Source organism: Zeus faber, assembly GCF_960531495.2.
Source record: "Zeus faber genome assembly, chromosome: 15".
Classification (NCBI taxonomy): Eukaryota; Metazoa; Chordata; class Actinopteri; order Zeiformes; family Zeidae; genus Zeus; species Zeus faber.
In genome coordinates, this window is record NC_137194.1 from 11,037,772 (window position 1) to 11,059,072 (window position 21,301).

Here is a 21,301-nt window from a genome sequence, read left to right on the forward strand (position 1 = left end):
CATGTAGTTATTGAAAATAACAGTTAATTGTTCAAATCTCACTCTGAGTGAGCATTTCCATATCCTTACAGCCTATTGAAAACCAAACAATGTTTTAACACCCACAACCGAGTGTGAATATATCCTGCTTATATGCGGTTCACAATGCCAAGCTATTTTAGGTTCTTCAGGAAGCTTCCATATTTTGACTGATTTGTTGCATTGGGGCTCTTGTGTAACACGCATTCTTTATCAATGAGTTGAAGGATGAATATTAGTGAATATTGGTTAGCAATATTTGAACACAATACTTTTTTTTCTAGAAGGAGCTGAGTCATGCTTTGTGTTTTCATTCCATGGATATTTTTCTTTTTGTAGCAGCTGCCAGTTTGTATTCAAGTCTCACAGCCTTATAATCCGACTGGAGGTTTGGTCTGTTTATTTTAAAGCGTTATGTAATTCTTTAACTTGCTTCACACCCTGTTTTATCCCGCATTAAAAGTCAACTACTGCTTAGAAGTCACGATTGAGGATGATTTATCGTTCAATACATAGTAGGTACAGTATCTCCACACGGAGATATAGATTTGTTTTTTCCCTGACCTTTTTCTTTTCTCCCCATCTGCACCACGCTTTAGAGCAGGCTGCCGCGGATGGTACAACCCTAAGGACCAAGTAGCTACAGGATGAAAACATGGCTGCACCCCTTCTTGCAACGCCAGGACCTGGAAGCTTCAAGAAGTTTAATTTGGAATCTTTGGCGGCCCTCGAGCAGCGCATCGCTGAGGAGAAGAACAAGAAGCCGCCTCGGCAAGACAGCAGCTATCGCGATGACGACGATGAGAACAAGCCCAAGCCCAACAGTGACCTGGAGGCCGGGAAAAGCTTGCCCTACATCTACGGGGAAATCCCTAAAGGAATGGTGGCGATACCACTGGAGGACTTGGACCCATTCTACGTGAACACTCAAAAAGTGAGTTCCCAGCATTCCCTCTCCGGTGGTATGGTGGTGTGTGCCGACCTCTGCTGAGACGCTGCCAACTGTCCTGCCTGACAGAAACACACACACACATGTGCATACATACTGTACAGTACAGGTACACACATGCACTGACACATACATACATACATACATACATACATACATATACATACATAGACAAAAATAAATAAGTGATGAGACCAGAATTCAAAAATTGCTCATAATATTATTGGTATTGCTACTACCATCACTAAGCCCTGCACTGCTACTCCTACTGTAAAGGTCATCTATAGGTCATCTACTCTGTGGTGACGAGATTTTCCCAGGTTAGAGATGTGTGTGTTTTTATTTTTAAATTAGCATAGTATTTATTTATTTTTTTTAATTGGACGTATTAAACACAAAACGTTCTTCCAAATCCTTTGTAGACCAAAAAAAAAATTGATTACCATGTATACATGCACCCTTATTCATTCAAGCCTGTGATGGCAGGGGTAACCTTTTCGTGACAATATTAGTATAATACAGCTTTGATAAAATGTGTTGTGCATCCTAATGATATGATATGGCTGGAAATTACAAAAACGAAACACTCCTTACAAAGCAAAGATAATCACAGCTCCGCGCACGGCCTGTGATTGTTGGCTTCCAGGTAGGCTGTTTGCAGCCCTTTCTAATTTGGTGATTAGGTTCTGTAATATAATTATGTTTTCCTCCTTTGGGGATCTTGAGAGCGGAGCACTTGTGTCGTCGAGTGGGCCCGTTCCAGGCCTCTGATGGCTCACAGGGCTTTGGGGTAAAGGTCATGGGCGGTAGTTTTTGGAACACTGTTGTTCCACATGACAGACTTTTCTAATTGTTGTAAAATTTATCTGCCGGGAAAAGACAATCAAAGCGGTAGGTCGAGATTGCCGCAGTTGTCTTGACGGAGCTGCGACTCCCTCGCCGTCCTATCCGCCGCGAAGCCCCCTCTTGACGTCTGCAACTTTTGTTTTTGGCGAATGACCTTCAGATTGATCTTTAGAAAATATTTTCCCAGATGTCAGCAAATGCACATTTAACACACCAAGGTGTGACATTGTAAGTTGACTAACAATTCCAAGCCTTTTATGAGGATGTTCCTGGCGTAGAACACGGTAGTTTTCCCCTATGTTGTTGAAACTCAATGTTTAGCCGTCGTGTTTGAAACCACCTCACTTTCCAATGTGATATAAAAAGCCTGACAAATCCATATGTTGGGTCAAAAAGCAGCAGCATGTTTTGTTGATAAAGCACAATTTTCAGTTGCCTGTTCCTATCACATGTACTTTGTCACAGAGGTATTGTAACAATACCAATGGTCTTGGATTATTTTATGGCATGTTACATTTTAATATGGCTGATCTATATCATGAAATTAAATGTAACCCATAGCCCTAGATAGCCAAGCAGGCTAGTTATCATAAGACATTCTTGTGAGCTTGAGTGGACAGGGTTTTTACAAATAGTGATGTGTTGTGTAGGCATGTTATCGTGCTTTTCTGAATTTTGTATTGAGGAAATATGCAGAAAATTGTTTATTGGAAAAGTCTGTTACACAGAGGATGTACAGTATACGTATATGTGTGAGTGCATTTATTGTCCATGCACACATTTTTTTTGTCTTTGTTTCTCCCTCATAACCTGTCTCTCTATCTCATCCCCCCTTGGCTTTGTATTGTGCATGATGACAGTTATGTAACACATCAGTTTAGTGCACAAAAAGAGACATGATTTTATCTGTGAAATGTGGAAAACATATCCAGTGATAAATAGGTTGATTCCATCGCATGCTCACATACGTCCATGATTAGCTCGCTTTGATGTGAGCCGTGTGAGCTCCTTCCGAGTTTCTCTCTGCCTTTAACAATCGGCAGCCCAACCAGCTTCCAGCAGCAAGCAGATCTAATTATGGCTTTCAAGCTACTCTGATTCTAATGCCATGTGGCGTGGATGCTTTTGGAACACGACATGCCCCGTGACGTCAGATCAGGTAGCGACCTTGATGGGACGGATGGTGCTTTGTGGGTCTTTGTCGCCGGGAGCCGGCAGACAGGCTCTGGTTATATCATTCTGCTTTATTGCGCGGTAGGGAGAGGCAGATTTGGAAGAATGACTTTAGCGGAAGGCTGTTCATCATTGGTCTGTCCCCTGACAGCTCTGGGTGATAAATCTTGGGTAGTGGCGCTCTCTCAGATTTTGCCAGGGCTGAGGGAGAGGGGCCGGCCACCTTGTTGATGACGCAGCAAGCCCCCCTCTATCTTGCTGGGGTGGGGGCTGGGTTCGATTTGTACTTTGCTGTGGGGGCTGGCTTGGCTCGGCTTGGCTTGGGTTGGGATAAGCAAGGCTGTGGGTAGCTTGGTTATAGGATTGGTAGGTGAAGGGCGATTGCTGGAATTGCTCCTCTCAAGCATTAGAGGTAGCCAAGCTTATGTTAGTAAATGTTTTTTTTTCTGGATTCTCATAAAATGATGACAGTATTTAACCAAAAATCTATTGAGTTTTCTCTAGAGTCTCCTCTCCTTAGAAATGTATATACTGTGTATATGAGAGCAATCACATCCCAGCATCTAATTTAGAATGAGATGAATGACCTCGTCTCAGTGCGCATTAACCCCACGTTGCTCAGTCCACTGTGACACGGTTGAATTGGAGAAATTGTAAAACTGGCTGGATGGCTGGAGAAGGGGTGGGGGGCAGGCAGTGGAAACAGTCGTCAGGGTGGACGTGACACGTTAGCTGGTTAATGATTATTCGGGAAATGCAAAGACTCAACGTAGGGTTGCTCATTGGAGCGCCCGCTGCGGTGCTTCTGGATGCAGATGCTGCAACCTCTGCCTGATGACTGGAGCTTCAGCGTGGCGCTCTCCCTCTCTCTGTCCCACCCATCCCCCTCCTTCTTGCTCTCTCTCTCCGCCCTGCTTTCTCCTCAGTCTGCTGCTGCTAGAGCTGCTGCCTGCCTGCCTGCCTGCCTGCCTGCCTGCCTGCCTGCCTCTCTCTCATCGCTCTCTCTCTCCATCTCTCTCTATCTGCCTCTGCTCTGCTCTCTTCTCGGCACTGGATTATGAAATTTTCAGTAGCTTTGCAGCAGTTTAGTCATGCGTTACAGAAAAGTACTCCTACATACATAGCAGTCATGTGCATGTGATGGAGAAAGAGAGAGACAGAAATCCAAAATAAAGCATATGTTTTCGTATACGTTATCAAAATTTGTTCACTCTCATTTTGTGTCAGCGGGAGATTATGTATGAGGGTCTGCGCCTGCTTGAGCGTTCGTGGCTGCATGTGCTTGTTTGTGTGCCTCGGTCGTGCATATGCACACAGCATGCGCAGACAAAAATCTCCATTCAACCGAAATGTCATACTGACATTCACTGGCTTCTCCAAATGGCAACTGGGGCATTTCCAAGTGTATCACTATGGCCGCCCGTACTGCTGACTTGGAGCGATGACAGTGTGTGATATGATTGTGATGCTCAGGGACCTGCTCCTCTGACCCATAATGTAAACAAGGAAAATTTGCTGCATGAGATTATCTAAGCATGACCAGCTCAGTGTCACTCAACTGGCATAATCTGACTTGTCTGTGTAGGTTTCGCTCAAATTAATGTCAAGGGGGAATGCTGGGAATGTGTGTGTCCTGCTGGGTGTCTGGGCTCTCCGTTTCGTTTGGTAGTACATCCGCACAAACAACGCCAACAGCAACGCTCATATGAGGTGGCACCGCCCAGATCCCTCTGTATACACTGAGGCTGCAGCCTGTGAAATGGTGCGACTGCCAGCGCCTGGTGTTTCCTCTGTGTTGGCATCCTGCATGGAGGCCAAGGCACTCGCTCTCCTCCTCTCCCTTGCTTTGTTCTCCCCACTTCATCCTCCTTCTTGGTCCTCCCTGTCTTTTTCCACCTCTTAATTCTTCTTCACCACCCCCCCTCTCTCTCTCGCTATCTCTCTCAATATATATATATATAACTCGATCTCTCTCCCTCTCTCGTTCTGTCTCTTTCTTCCTGTCTCTTGGCAATGGAAGTTCCTTCCTCTTCCTCTCTCTTTCTCCCGCTTTACTTTGACTCCATCGCGTCAGCTTTAACCATTTGGGTGAGCAGCTCTGCAGGGCTTAATGTAGGGAGGAATGCCTTGTTAAAAGCACAAGGGTACATATCACTTTTGCAAATGCACACAGAGGCTCATTAAATATTCATGCAAATCGGCATGTTTTATTTAAAAAATGATGAGGTTATCTACTGAAAGAGGCTCTGTGAGCATCCTTCAGTCTCGCGCCCACCTCCCTCTCTCAAAACTACCAGAAACCGTGACAGGCCACTGGACGCAAACACAGGCAGGCATTTTTGACACATTAGCCATTTTTGAAATTGTGGGAAAACACTGTTGCTGGGAGTGAATGTGGAACAAAGGTTACATAAATAAAATGCACCCAGCGCGAAGTTGGCAGCCATTTACACAACGTACGCATGTATTTCACTTTAGTGGATTTACATTTTCATGTTCTTGTGCACATCTCATCCTACTGATGTATTTATGGTGCTTTTAAAACGTATGCATTCTGATGTGAATGATTTGTAAGAATGATCTGCATTTTTTAAAAAGGAAAAAGTAATTTCTTTGTATGTACTTAAAAGTAGATCTATAGCTAACTAATGATATATTTCATGTTTTAATTTTTCTGATTATAAGCCTATTTTTGTCTTGATTGTGAAACCGGTGTACATATTTAACACACTCTCTCTCTCTCTCTCTCTCTCTCTCTCTCTCTCTCCCTCCCTCCCTCCCTCCCTCTTTCTGTTTTTCTTTTCTTTCCTCTTTCTTTTTCTTCTCTCCACAGACATTTATAGTGCTAAATAGAGGGAAAACAATCTTCCGCTTTAGTGCCACACCTGCCTTGTACTTCATAAGTCCTTTTAATTTGGTTAGGCGAATAGCTATTAAAATTTTGATACATTCATATCCTTTCAAACGGTGCCCTAACAGAAAGTGTTTCCTGTCCACGTCTATTATTCATGATATTACCCTTGTCCTTCGCCGCTAAGACTGCTGTTGATGTGTCATGTGACTGTTGCGATCCGAGGGAAAACGTGCACAAGTCACGGGCATGGCTCGGGCCTAAAAACTGCGTCTGACAGAACGACAGCGGATGAAGGGAAAGTTGATAAACGGGAAGTTTTTTTCCGCAGCATCTCCAGCGCATATGTTTCCCATAGTCTTCAAGCAGGAGTATAGGAATACAGACCTCAGGGAATAATATTGGGAAACAACATTTGCTCATTATCTAACGACAAGTACAATCACGAGTGTCCCGGACGCTGAACAGTCTTTTCGGTGATGAGGGTTAAACTGTACTGTTTCTGCTACGAGAGAGTCAGAGCACCCAAAACTTCCAATCAATGAATCAGGAAGAGAAATGCAAATGAACCGTGGCTCATTTGAGCAATAAAGTAGGTCAGCCTGGTCCGTTGATTTACAGGATGCTGAATATGACATTGAAACGCTCACTATTTAATGTTAGACCCAAGCCAACGAATCTCCATGGGCTACAGTAATGTGTCACAAGCCAAAGAGTTATCACAATTCATTATTATTTGGGGGATTTTAGTGTTATTAGCCACATATCCAGGATGTGCAGTTGGCTGTACACCGATCAGCCACGACATTAAAACCACTGACAGGTGAAGCAAATAACATTGCTCATTTCGTTCCAATGGCACCTGTCAAGGGGTGGGATATATGAGGCAGCAAGTGAACAGTCAGGTCTTGAAGTTGATGTATTGGAAGCAGGAAAAATGGTCAAGCGTAATGATCTGAGCCACTTTGACAAGGCCCAAATTGTGATGGCTAGACGACTGGGTCAGAGCATCTCCAAAACGACAGGTCTTGTGGGGTGTTCCCGGTATGCAGTGGTTAGTACCTACCAAAAGTGGTCCAAGGAAAGACAACTGGTGAACCGGTGACAGCGTCATGGGCGCCCATGGGCTCATTGATGTGTGTGGGGAGCAAAGTGTATAGCCTGTCTGGTCCTATCCCGCAGAAGAGCTACTGCAGCACAAATTGCTGAAAAAGTTAATGCTGCTACGATAGAAAGGTGTCAGAACACACAGTGCATCACAGCTTGCTGCGTATGGGACTGTGTAGCTGCAGACCAGCAGAGTGGCCTGGTCTGATGAATCACGTTTTCTTCTACATCATGTGGATGGCCGGGGTTAGGCTCCGATCTGATGGAACATCTGTGGGATGTGCTGGAACAACAAGCCCGATCCATGGGGGCCCCACCTCGCAACTTGCAGGACTTAAAGGATCTGCTGCTAACGTCTTGGTGCCAGATACCACAGGCCACCTTCAGAGGTCTTGTGGAGTCCATGCCTCGACGAGTCAGAGCTGTTTTGGCGGCACGAGGAGCTACACAATATGAGTGGTTATTAGTATTTATATTTATATATTATTAGGTGGTTTTAATGTTGTGGCTGATCAGTGTATGCTACAGCCATTGCCAACCTCCGTCCAAAATGCCATAAATCAAACATCTGACTTTGAGGTAAAGCCTTAAAGCCTCTGCATAGAGAGCCCAGTAAAATGTGCAATGGCTTTGGTCACATTGGTATTGAAAATAAGTCATGCATTTCCGCTAAATATATACTGTTTAAATATTTTATAGGTAAAATAATGGCCTCTGTGGCATTCTACATACAGTATATGGCTAGCGGCCACACTGTCTTTAGTGATGCAGCTATTTTCTGACTTGAAGGATGTAGAGTTCAATGTTCAGATGTGTTACAGTAAACTGTTCTAAACGTACTTTAAAATGTATTGTAGAATGAAGAATGAGATGTTAGAGTTCATGTTTAGGTTGAGTTGTGTTTGAAAGATTTCCTCCACGTCCACATTTTTCCTTGACTTGAACCCTTACTCTTTTCAGCATGATCATTATGTGTACTATTTTGACCAACTGTATATTCATGACTTTTAGCGACCCTCCCGAGTGGTCGAAACAAGTAGAGTAAGTACAGATTTGCTCGATGCACTGAACACTATTAATGCATGCCTCAATTATAACGTGAAATACACCCTTGAAAATGACAATGCATAGGCTTATTCTTAAAACGAGCAGATGCACATTTTTGTCTGACTTCCACTTTACCTCTCCAAATTTATCCTGCTCTCGCCTCTTTTAATTTGGCACTTCTTGGGCATTTCTCCAGCTAATGAAAGCGTGGCACTTTGATCCGGCACGGTGGCCTGATTCTGTCAATGTTTTTTTTGTCTTCCAGGTACACGTTCACTGGAATTTATACCTTTGAGTCTCTTGTAAAAATCACGGCGCGAGGATTCTGTATAGACGGGTTTACATTCCTTAGAGATCCATGGAACTGGCTGGATTTCATGGTCATTTCTATGGCGTAAGTATATGTCTGTTTCTATTATGTCTGTTTCTTTCTTTCTTCCTTTTAGCGTGTGTTGTTAGTCTATCATCATCTATTTTCTCTCTCTCTCTCTCTCTCTCTCTCTCTCTCTCTCTCTCTCTCTCTCTCTCTCTCTCTCTCTAAAACCCATCCGTTGCCTGTACTGACCTGAGGTTTGACTGTTCTCACTCTGGGAAATGAAGGTTCTCCCAAACGCGGACACTCTGCAGCCTTCCCGAGAACACCCACGCTTCAGTCCCTACCCTCATCTTCGTCTCCATCCGATGTGTCTTGCATTCTCTCTTCTTTACCCCCCCTCCCCCTTCCGATCCGCCGGAGCCCGCGAGGTCCTCTTCAAGGCTCTCGACCCGTTGAAAGTTTCCAGTGATTTTTTTTTTTTAACTGTGTGACCAGTGATTTTGGTTCGAAAGCAAAACCTACTGTATTGTGTATGAGTACAGTTCGGTGTTATTTATTTGTGGAGCTGGTTTGATTTTCATGATGCAATGTCAATGTTTTCTTTCATTTTTTATTTTTATTTTTATTATTACTTTTTTTTTGTCCGTCATGTAAATAACAAGCTGTTTGTAACTGTGGTTTGACCCTGCAGGTATATAACAGAGTTTGTAAACCTAGGCAATGTCTCAGCTCTGCGCACGTTCAGGGTGTTGAGGGCATTGAAAACTATTTCTGTTATTCCAGGTAAGACAGGATAGGGGGGGATGGGGGCGGGCGGGGGGGGGTCGGTGTTAGGTGTGTGTGTCTTTCTTTCCTTTTTCTCCTTCCCTCCCTCCTCAGTGGACAGGCTCTGTGAGTGGCGTCATTCTTCCTGGTTTCGGTGGTGTTGTGCTCTTGCGTGTGTGGTTTTGTCATTGGTGTTTGTTTTGTGTGTGATCCTTCCCCTATTTCAGATATATAACAGAGTTTGTGGACCTGGGCAATGTATCTGCGCTGAGAACATTCAGAGTTCTCCGAGCATTGAAAACTATCTCTGTCATTCCAGGTGAGATTTAGTTTAAACACTAAGGCTGATCCTCTCACCCTTTATTTTTCTACTCACTATTATTATGCTTATAATTTAAGCTACTAAAAAAAATTTGGAGAAAACCATTTTTTGATTTATTTTTCCTCCAAAATTATCAAAAATGGTACTAATACATTTTTGATAGGCTTTGCAGTCTACTCTAGGGCCCTCCAAAGTGTCTGCACTCTCTTCTGCCCCAGTAGCGCTCTCATCAGACCCGTGTATCCCGTAAGAAAACAGCTTTTGACCTGCTCCGTTCACTAGATTTTTGAATAAGCAAGCGTTTGCTTCTGTTGCCAAGAAAATTGCTTGACTAATATATTTGAGAACAGTATCAGTCCCTTGAAGACAACATATCTACATCATTCTATCTGATATTAAACTTCAGTCAATAATTAACCAATTTGTAATCATTTGAATACTATCGTTGTAGTGATACCGTAATAAAAGATGTGGAAATTGAATTTCAATTAGAGTACCAAATATTCCTCAATAAAAAACAACTGTAATTGGAATGAAAACAAGGGTGCAATAAGCAGCTTTTGAGTAGCTCCACAAGCAAGGATTAAATTGGAAACGTCCTTCGATCCGAATACAAGAAACCTTGAACATGATGTTGATGTTAAGACGAGAAATAGCATAGCTGTTAGAGAGATCCCACAGAATGTACACTTTATTTATGCATGAAGACTGCCAAGCCTAATTTGTGAACATATTTCTTATGCTGCATGATGCTTTTGAGTCACTTGCTTTACAATATTAGCCTACTAAGAGCTTGGCTGAGAAATGGCATTGGAAGTTTCAGTTGCCCTTTTTTACTTTTTTTAGTTTGATTATTGAGTTTTCTTTTACAGTGTCCTTGAATGAATTCAGCAGAAAGAGAAACTGTTTCCCCTCATATTCTAGAGGTTGGGAGTGGCGATGGGATGGTTGAATTATCTTTCACCTATTTGGGCCAAAACACAACTCCAATCTACAGTCTATTTAATGATAGACAGTGTCTAAAAGCAATTCTTGTAAACAATAATAAGCATATTCATTTGGAAATTTAAGAAAATAAGACCCTGCTTGGAAAGTACACACCACAGTACTGTACTATGGGAGTACTTTTCTTCAATTACTTACACTTTTGCCCAGTTTACAATGCAGAGTCTAAATATTTGGGATGACATGATGAACATAATGTTATTTAATGCCCCTTAAAGTGATATACAGTATATTTCCCCTTTTATTTACAATGTTTTGTTAATTTTCCAGAATTAACCCTTAATTTGATCTATTGTTTTAATTCAGTAAGTCGGCGGCTTTTTATTTCAACCTTCATTGACAGTATGAGGGATATTTTTCATTTTTGGTGGGAATGTCTGAGTGTTATGGAAGCCTAAGTTGAGATAATATCTCTCTATATATAAGAAGATGGAACAGTCGGTTAAAGCGACCGTGCCTGTATAGACCAAACAGAAAACATTTTGTCAGGGCTGAGGGTGGCCCGCCTCCCAGTTTGAGTTTCTCCCGGACCCCAGTGCACGCTGCCGGACGAGGCCCTCCCAGAAGGTAAACCAGCTTTGTGCTCTAGCTCAGGAGTCGGCGCGCCGGACCACAGGCTCAGGGAAAGGGGAGTCAGTGCTTTGTTAAAACGACACCACATACGAGACAGTTCAAGAAAGTGTCCACATTGGCGCTGGCATTGAATTGCTCCTATTCAGCCTTGGAGTTTAAATGACATGCATGTGGTTTCCAGCCCCCCTCCCCTCCCTCCCCCTCCCTCCCTGCATGTGCCTCTCTCCCTCCGTCATGGCCTCTCCTCGTGCTGCTGTGCTCTCTTTCTCACACTTCTACAGAGTCTTCCTCCTCTTCCTCATTACGGCAATCGCCAAACAAACCGACCGCAAATCTCGCCGGACGAGTCGTCCTCTCTCTGGCCTTCGTTTGGAGGGCTTTTGTTTCTCAGCATTTGGTTTCTATGTCGGGGGCACTGCCTGTGTTGTGAAGGCGTTCAAACGGAGTGGGAAGGCTCTTAAATATTTAGTGTTTTGTTTTGTTCTGAGAAATGATGTTTTGTATGTATAGTTTGTCAGTTCTGTCGACGGACCTTTCAGAATAGTATTTAACAGTCTTTTTTATACTGTATATGCTTATACCCTTATACCCCTGCCCATGAAGCAATTCAGTTGTTAGCCCAAATCAAAACATTCTGTTTTGTGTATATATTTTGTGTGTACATTTTAGCTTTGCTTTTACTGTAACTCAAATCCATATTTTTAGCTTTACAGAGTATGACTGTAATGATTGATAGAGATTATCAGAGTGTTCCAACAGTGTTGGAATAATTCTAGTAGTAGTAGTAGTAGAGAAGCTCCAAACATTCAGACCTGGGACATCATTAGCTGTGGCATCATTTACACTGTGTGTGTGTGTGTGTGTGTGTGTGTGTGTGTGTGTGTGTGTGTGTGTGTGTGTGTGTGTGTGTGTGTGTGTGTGTGTGTGTGTGTGTGTGTGTGTGTGTGTGTGTGTGTGTGTGTGTGTGTGTGCACGCGTGTGCAACTGACCTCAAGGCCTGAAGACTATTGTGGGCGCCTTGATCCAGTCTGTGAAGAAGCTGTCAGATGTGATGATCTTGACCGTCTTCTGCCTGAGCGTCTTTGCCCTCATCGGCCTCCAGCTCTTCATGGGGAACCTGCGACACAAGTGTGTGGTCTGGCCCCTCAACTCCACCGAAAGCGACCTATCCAACAGCAGCAAGAGCTTCGACTGGAACGAGTACATTAATAACAATAGTGAGTACAGCCGGGCTGTCGGGGCTGCGTCGTCTCGGGTGTGAGCTCTGTCGCCTCACAGCGAGGAGGTTCGGGGTTCGAATCCGGCTGACCTTTCTCTGTGGAGTCTGTGTGTTCGTGTAGGTTTGCTCCGATTTCCCCCCACCCCAAAAGACACATGCTAGGATTAGACACTCCTGTCAAGGCATCGGTCGAGATCTCAATCCTGTCCGATACTAGGATGGGTAAATTGCTGAGAACTAATTTCCCCCAGAAGGATTGATAAAAGTATGTATAAAAAAATTTGATTTTGGCCATGTATGCTAAAACTACCGCTACAGTTTTTGAAAAAACATGGCCAAAGTGAAGTAAGAAATTGAGTACGATAGATGCTACAGACCATTGCCCTTGCAATAGGCTACTGTAGCTGCGACAGAACACAAGAGAAATGACTCATAACGGCTGTGCTTGCTCTCCCCTTCAGCCAACTTCTACTTCCTGCCTGGCAGTTTGGACGCTCTTCTCTGTGGGAACAGCTCTGACTCTGGGTGAGTAGCCTTCCCTTCCCCGCTCCTCCTGCCGATGCCACCACGACCCACTGTCATTCTTTAAAGCCTGCCCCAGCCAGACTATTTCTTTGAGTAAATTGCACTAAGTCATTATTCGGCCCGGTACCCTGTTCTTCTCCCACCCTCCAGCCGCTGCCCGGAGGGATACACATGCATGAAAGCGGGGAGAAATCCGAACTATGGCTACACCAGCTTTGACAGCTTTGGCTGGGCCTTCCTGGCCCTCTTCCGACTCATGACACAGGACTTCTGGGAAAACCTCTACATGCTGGTAAGACTGATGTGCTTCTCTCACATCTGTATGATTAACCGCTTTCCAAGTCATGTTGTGTCATGTGTATTATCAAATCACTAAATGGTTTTTTTTTGTTTTTTTTTTAATAGTAACTATTCTGTCTGTAATTACGAGCAGGTAAAAAAAACACGTTACACAAATAGTACGCAACCAGGAAAACAGTAATTGGTATTCCTACAGATTCTTCCTTGTTGCTACGAATTGATGATCCTCAAATCTGAATTGTCTGGCCGGTGCCAAGTGCATAGGAAAGGAAAGGAGGCATTAAATGAGTGGCCAACGAGAGAGATGAGACCTGACTTCAGCTTCTATGACTATCTTTGGTCCTATCTTAGAAAGTCAGCTTCCCAGTCCAAGCTCCAGACGCTGTTTAGTTTCTTCAGAGATATGATCGGGCGGCCATGTTTCGGTTTGCTTTGGAATAGTAATTGTTCGATGCTCAGAATATACAGTACTTGCCATCCCCAGCTGACTGAAATTGGCTGTGGCAGAGCATTAGCAAATGAGATCATATAATTTCAATAGTTGGTCCACAGCGCTGCAGTGAGTGGTTCCCGGCTGCCCACATTCCCTGCTCAGGCATTCGTGGTCTTGATATAACATTTAATGTACTGTAGGTGAATAAATTTGCAAAGGCCAGTTTTCAGCGGGGTGCCTTCATTGGGACGGATGATGTTTGGTTGCGTTTGGGACAAGGAGACAATATATTGGACTTTGGTGCTAATTTCTGCTCCTGTTGTTAGGAGTGTCGCAGTGTGTTGTGTCAGATACCCTTTCCCAGTACTGCATGTAAACCACATTCATAATTGATGTGTGAGGGGAATTGCTCCACTGTATCCGAGGAAGCCCTCTGTTCTTGGCTCTGGTCCCTGCAGACAAGTCCCTGTTTTGAAGAGGGGACCAAGGGAGGCTGCTGAAGGGGAACGGTTCAATTTAAAGCTGGGCTGCCTCGGTTAAGCTTAAGATCCATTAAATGGCCCTGAATAAAATGAAAAATCACATGCGTCTGTCTTTATTTGTGTTGCCACCATCCTGCAGCACCGCCCCGCCTAGATTGTCATTATCATTGAATTTTGATATCATAAATGATGGTACATACATGAAGTCGTTGTGTATTAATGCTGGGGAAATACAGTATATTCTTAAGCATTTTCTCCAGAACGTTGGGTCTGTCTTGTCCGGGCTGCTCACTCGCCTCACACCCCCTTCTCTGCTGGGGATAACATCCCAAACCATAGAAAATGATTGGCTATGCACCGGCTGGGACGGTAAGCATAGGAAAGTAGGTCAACATGCAGATCCGGCTTCCCCTGGTGAACAATACAACCTTGGTGCCATGCTGGGAAACCTAAAGAATCACGGTGGATGGAATGTTCTTGTCCCGACTAAAAATGGCTGGTTTCATATCAGTTCATCCGTAAGAGAAGTAAACAGCAACAGGGTGGGTGATTTGAACTGTAATGTACTGGGTTTTGTAGAAGCTGTATATATTTTTTTTCCCCTCTCAGAAACAAGGCAGGTATTACCACACTGCCAGTTCATCGGTTCTCACGGCTATACACAACATAGATTGGTACTAATGGGATTCCAGGTGCAGCCCACAAACCGGCCTGTCAATTCTACTTTCCCTAATACTCACACTTAGGAAACTTTCATTTTGATGAGTCATCTCTGGGAAGTTAAAGGGCCAAGATGTAAGCACTTTGGTTGACGGCGTCACACACAATGTCACATGTCGTCACTACTTGCCCCCCTCTTCCGACAGACCCTGAGGGCAGCGGGGAAGACCTACATGATCTTCTTTGTGCTGGTGATCTTCGTGGGTTCCTTCTACCTGGTGAATCTGATCCTGGCTGTGGTGGCCATGGCCTATGAGGAGCAGAACCAGGCCACCATGGAGGAGGCGGCGCAGAAGGAAGAAGAGTTCAAGGCCATGCTGGAGCAGCTTAAGAAACAGCAGGAGGATGCCCAGGTCAGTATGTTACCCCCTGTAGTTTGACTTCCGCTCGGATTTGCAACCAAATTGCTTCTTTGGTTGTCTCACGAACAAAGTATGAATCTTCTGATACATCCCTTAAATACATCACTTTGAGGGCCAAGGTTGAGCTCTTTACTCGTTAAAACTAGGCTCTCCCTAATATATAATTGTAATGTCATGATTTTGACTCCACTTCTATGCTCCCGTCTGGGTTCCTTGGCAGACTGCTGCCATGGCGACCTCGGCCGGCACTGTGTCAGAGGACGCGGTAGAGGACGACGGAGGGGGGCACTTGTCCTGCAGCTCCTCTGAGATGTCCAAGCTCAGCTCCAAGAGTGCCAAAGAGCGGCGCAACCGCAAGAAGAAGTGGCGACAGAAAGAGCAGGAAAAGGAGAAGGGCGACAGCGAGAAGTTTGTCAAGTCGGAGTCGGACGACGGCAGCAAGAGGAGCCGCTTCCGTTTCCCTGACAACCGCCTGGGTCGCAAGTCTTCCATTATGAACCAGGTGAGTTTAGGTTTTATACTATGCAATGTTGTTGATCGCAGTTATATCATTTGGTTAAGGTTTGGAACGGTCAGCCTTTACAATACATCAAATGTCAAAAAAAAAGCCAAGGACCAAGACCAAAATCATTTCCACGGAAGTGGAATCAAGATTTTTTATTTTTTTTTAACGCAAGCAAAAATGATAGGGCAAATGAAAAGATGTTGTTATGTTTGCACCTTTAGTTATGAGGGCAGTTGGATTACAGATGTTGAAGCTTTGGAGTGCAGCGAAGTCACTGTTTTGCATGAGCTCAAATGCTACCGGCTCATAGCAGCCAAAGATACAGCAACACACATCCGGGTGCTGAATTATTCACAGCGATTACATGAATGTTTCAGAGGAGCAGTTCTACAGCTTTGTTTAGGCCTCACCCTCGCTGCACCGGCTCCGACATTGTGCTTGGCTGTATCATAATCTGTTTTGCCAAACAAGGTAAAAAGACTCATTGGGGTTTGCCTTAAAAGAACTGAGAAATTTGAGTGTTCTTATGAAGCCCTCTTGCACATGATTAACAGCAAAACGCTAGATAGAGCCGCGAGCCGTTCGTTTTCTATAGAGGACCTTTCAAAACACTTCCAAATGTTCCATGCTTCCTAGAGGTGGGGTCTCAAACGGCAGGGCCCACGCCGCATCCGGCCCCGTCAAACAATTGAATGCGAGTGAACGTCAGTTCTCGAAGTTGACGTGTGTGGTGTGCCACGGTGCGCCATGCGCGCTGTGGCTGCTGGCAGAGCCCGGAACACCTGTAGAGTCCGGGCGGAGCCTCTTCCAGAATAGCGCGTTTTTTTAATGTAATGAGCTTAAACCCCAATGAGTCTTTTGAATGTTCATTTTCAGATTCAAACAATTACAAGGCTTGAAATTGCTCAAGTCAAATCAAATCAATATTCTTCTGTGATTGAAGCCCGTCTGGTCCGATCCCACAGAAGAGCTACTGTAGCACAAATTGCTGAAAAAGTTAATGCTGGTTATGATAGAAAGGTGTCAGAACACACATCACACTCCATCACACATCACAGCTTGCTGCGTATGGGGCTGCGTGGCCACAGACCGGTCAGAGTGCCCATGCTGACCCCTTTCCACTGCCGAAAACGTCTACAATGGGCATGTGAGTGTCAGAACAGGACCATGGTTTCTTTTCTCTAAACAAAGCAAATAAAAACTCTAGATGTATTTAATTTAGTCCTTTTCCTGCTGCTGCTCTGCTGTGGAGCAGATCACTCCTGAAAAAAGTCCCACCCGCATTCTCACTGTACACTGGCCGGTGGTTGGGAACCTCTACACTAGAGGACGTTCCGTCGGTGATGGTCGGGTTTATTTCCCACTTTCATTGCCACATCTTTGGAATTACTGGACATTCTGGTCAAAGGCACTCGCTCCCCTGTACACACGGTGAAACGCGACGGTGCGTCGTGCATCTCCACCGACTCGGACTGCTCACACCGCGACAGGGGATATTTCTCTCTGTGTGTTCACTGTGCAACAAACTGCATGAACTTATATTGAACTTTATTGTTGTTGTTTTTTTTTGTAATATTCGAATGCTATTGTAATGACCCTGGATGCGTTGGAGTATTGTTAATTGTCAGCTAAAATGTGTTTTACTGCGGGCGGTCCACAAGTCTCGCAAGAGGGAGTGTGCGCATGCGATCTGGCGCAGGGGTGTGTGCGGTGAGATGGAGTCGGAGAAAGAGAGGGCAGACGTTAGTTCAGTGAGGCCGCAGCAGATTCGTTTATGCTAAAGTAGAATTAGCAGCAAAGCTTCAGTCAACTGATTCGTAACTTTGGGATCGGACGATTGACCGGTTTCCGATTCGTAACGGTGACTTGTTACATCCTTAATGTGTGTGTGTGTGTGTGTGTGTGTGTGTGTGTGTGTGTGTGTGTGTGTGTGTGCGCGCGCGCGTGTGTGTGTCTGTGTGTGTGTGTGTGTGTGTGTGTGTGTGTGTGTGTGTGTGTGTGTGTGTGTGTCTGTGTCTGTGTGTGTCTGTGTGTGTGTTTATATAGCAAGGCTATCCTTCATGTTGCCTCTGCTGTCTCCCTCACTGTCCTTTCTTTTCGTGACCTTGCTGGTACAGGATATCACTGACCTGATTATGTATTCCCCCTTATTTATTAAATCACATGACCACCTCAGCAGTGTGTACTCCTTCGGGAAAGGATGTCCGTGTTGCACTGGATTTCCCACACCCACCACAGATGTTGCCTTTCACCCTGACCTTTGGAACTGGTGACAAAGAGCGCAGAAACGACTACGCAATCAACGCAACTCTGGAACAGTCTGGGCGACATCAGTCACACTCACCTCTCTTCTCCTGTTCTTCTTTTTACCTTGACCCCTCCTCTCCTCTTCCCCCCTCCTTGTTTCCTCCTCTCCGCCCTCTCTCTTTGCTGGACCCCCTGCCCGCAGTCGCTCCTCAGTATCCCCGGCTCCCCCTTTCTCTCACGCCACAACAGCAAGAGCAGCATCTTCAGCTTCAAGGGGCGCAGCAAGGACGTGGGCTCTGAGAACGAGTTTGCTGACGATGAGCACAGCACCGTGGAAGAGTGCGAGGAGCGCCGGGGCTCCCTGTTCAGTCCGTACCGGCGGAGCAGCTACACCGGCTACCACGGCAAGAGGAACAGTACGGTGGACTGCAACGGCGTGGTGTCGCTCATCGGCCCGGGGCCTGGCGGACGCCTACTGCCTGAGGTGAAAATAGATAAGGCAGCCACTGATGACAGTGTAAGGAAGTCAATGAGTAGACCCCGTCTAGGCATGGCCCCCTCCTCGTTTGCTCTTTCTTTCTGTCTCTCTCTCTCTCTCTCCTATTCTGTCGTCTTTGCAAGTCCGTATGTATCTCTTGGCTACGCGCTCGTGCCTTCCCTCCCCCTCGCCCCTGTAGTGTATGCCGCCCTCCGACACTAGGCAAAGGATGGAGATGTAAACAAATTGGGTAGCAAATGTTATAGACAAAGTCTAGTGCCGGATGTACTGACACTGGGTCTTTAAGCGACTTCCAGGCTATTCGTCATTCATAACAGCACTTGATAATTGTTGCCATGGATGTTTTTTGTTCTGATGAACTGAATGTTTTGAGTATATTCAAGGTTACTCACTATATATATATAAAAACAGAGTGCTATTATACAGAATGTACATAGTCAAATTAAAACATTTACTGAAACAATATGATTGTATTCCCTCCCACATAGTTCAATTACTTTGGGAACAACAACAACAATAATATAATTGTAGAATCATAGGTAATAGCACTTAATAGACCACTTCATGTCAAGGGTAAACGCGAATCCATAAATTAATTCTTCACCAATTCAAATCAGTTTTATTTTTAATTTATCTTAACTGTAACTAAAAGCCTTAAATGAAGTGTTAAAACCCTTTGATTGCTACACTGTAATGTATTCCTCCTCTAGGTAGCCAGGGCCTAGGCTTGCTTGTGTGGGTAGAAGTACAGAGGCGGAGGAAAGGGGCCTTTCACATTGTAGAGCAACACACATCCTTCTCTGCTTCCATAATAAATAAATAATATTCTCCAATACGTGCTCACGCAGAGCTTAAGATAAACCAGTGTCTTGTGCTGCCTTATGGGGCCTTGATGGGGATGACTTACCAAATAACGGAGGGCTGCTGTCCTTGTCTGTCTGTACCCCACTGTTTCCCAAATTCTTCCAAGTCAACCTTAGTGAAATAGTTGTGCCCTCATGCTAGCAAGCATGGTAGATTTATAGCCTAGATCAGAATACCAAGCATGACGGTAGTACTAATAGTACAATAATGTCTAACGATGTCTGTAAATTTTTTCTCTCCCTCTCTTTGACTTGGTGCATGCTCATGCATGACAACTGGACTGATCTGAAATACTTGCCCCATATGATTTCTTTAGATTGCCCTGATTTCAAAGTAGGCTAGCTTTTATTTCCAAGTTCAATAAAATGGCCAGATTTGGGAGACCTTTTTATAAAATAATTGCAATATTAGCAAACACTTCATCGTTGCATGACAGGACTGAAATCACATTCATACTAAAACAGTGTTCCTTGCACAGAATATCAAAACAGGGTCCATTTATTATACTTAGGGTCTAGACACAATGTCACAAAGTATCCCGAGACCGCTGCTCCCACATTGGCTGAGTCCTGCATGATTTTAAAGCAAACTAATTTTTTTTTCCTTGAAACCAGCACTGACATAGAGAGGAATCAAACATGTCATTCCCCTATCAAAAAAAACAAAAAAAACAAAACACCTCGTCCTCTATTCTATTCTATCCTGCCGACGCTATGGTGCACTTCCCCCCGCCGGCCACCGGTGGTGCTGTGGGATGGTGTTCATGTCCTCTCCATGGGTGCTTGATTCTTCCTCTCCTCCTGACAGCCCACTACTGAGGTTGAGGTGAAGAAGAAGCTGTCGGGCTCCCTGATGGTGTCTGTGGACCAGCTCAATACCTCCTTTGGGCGGAAAGAGCGGGCCAACAGTGTCATGAGCGTCATTACCAACACACTAGTGGAGGGTACTGCCACCTTAACCCAGCTCTTTAACCTGCTCTCGTCTTTAGCTAGGACTCCTCTCATTGGTTGATTAGATTGACATGTATTTCCTGCTTATCTGCTTTGCATATCCAACAGTACCAGATACATACAATGCACACAGTCTCTTTTTCAATCTCTTATTATTTTGATATAATATTGCATGCGGTAATGCTCGGCCTCGCCAGTGTTTTGGTTGTGACGTGTGATCCGCGCTATGTCTTCAGAGCTGGAGGAGTCACAGCGCAAGTGTCCACCGTGCTGGTATAAGTTTTCTAACACATTCCTGATCTGGGAATGCTCCCCCGCGTGGCTGAAGATCAAAGAGATAGTCAACCTGATCGTCATGGACCCCTTTGTAGACTTGGCCATCACCATCTGCATTGTGCTCAACACCCTCTTCATGGCCATGGAGCACTATCCCATGACCCCGCACTTTGAGGAGGTGCTGTCTGTCGGCAATTTGGTGAGTGGCGATGAACCTTGTCACATTGTCCTCCTTCCCCTTTAGAGAGGTCTGAAAATAAAAAGAAGTATGTTTTGTTTTTGTTTTTTTACAGTAGATTGCCTTCTCTTATCATTATTATCTATGCTGAAAGGTCTTCTTTTTGAATGCATAACTGGCAGGTCACATCCACCTGGACACACTTCATCCTGTTTGTCTATCTTCCTCAGTCTGTGTCCCTCCTCTGGTTCCGTTTATCGGAGCTGCTGGTTGCTGCCTCTTTGCTGGATTGCTGACCTGTGGGAGACCAGTATTAATATTTCATGGCCCCTGATCGATGTGCTGCTCTGAAATGGGGTCTAAATCACGGCTCAGATAACTCAACCTGGCCATTTTCTACATTAGCATTTTTACTGAAACTGAGTAAATCTGACCCGTGCAAGGATTTTTTTGTCCTGCTGATGCTATTACCAATGGTTAACATAGCATTTGAACTCAACCCATACCGAAGCCAGTGTGTAGGTATGAATACGATCAGGAATCATGAGACAGAGTGTAAATTCACACCCATCACCCAGCCTGTGTATGGTTGTGTGCATGGGTATCTGTATGTATCTGTGTTTGTGTGCAAACATCTGCATTCACACATGATTTTATAGTTTATAAAATATGTTATTTACAGCCACTGCTTCAGGGTCATTAATCCTAACAGACCAGTTTGTATTACAGGTCGAAATTTCTAGGTCACCTTGATGCAATGAGTCATCGT

The 21,301-nt window shown here is 44.6% G+C and overlaps 1 protein-coding gene across 8 annotated transcripts in view; it reads left to right on the forward strand.

Annotated features, from left to right (window-relative positions):
• Nucleotides 1-673: 673 nt before the first annotated feature.
• Nucleotides 674-21,301, forward strand: part of scn8aa (sodium channel, voltage gated, type VIII, alpha subunit a) — a gene marked incomplete at both ends in the record, with an annotated part of 38,002 nt that continues 17,374 nt past the window's right edge. The window contains 13 exons of one of the 8 annotated variants that reach the window (XM_080015700.1): nt 674-952; nt 5,820-5,953; nt 7,905-7,985; nt 8,257-8,385; nt 8,999-9,090; nt 11,968-12,189; nt 12,653-12,716; nt 12,867-13,008; nt 14,798-15,004; nt 15,234-15,515; nt 17,968-18,282; nt 19,936-20,071; nt 20,315-20,553. In XM_080015700.1, the coding sequence (XP_079871826.1) occupies nt 674-952; nt 5,820-5,953; nt 7,905-7,985; nt 8,257-8,385; nt 8,999-9,090; nt 11,968-12,189; nt 12,653-12,716; nt 12,867-13,008; nt 14,798-15,004; nt 15,234-15,515; nt 17,968-18,282; nt 19,936-20,071; nt 20,315-20,553 (2,322 nt within the window). Of the gene's footprint in view, nt 953-5,819; nt 5,954-7,904; nt 7,986-8,256; nt 8,386-8,998; nt 9,091-9,299; nt 9,392-11,967; nt 12,190-12,652; nt 12,717-12,866; nt 13,009-14,797; nt 15,023-15,233; nt 15,516-17,967; nt 18,283-19,935; nt 20,072-20,314; nt 20,554-21,301 lie in introns of all 8 variants that reach the window. The other 7 variants (XM_080015704.1, XM_080015698.1, XM_080015699.1 and 4 more) reach the window with 7 other exon arrangements.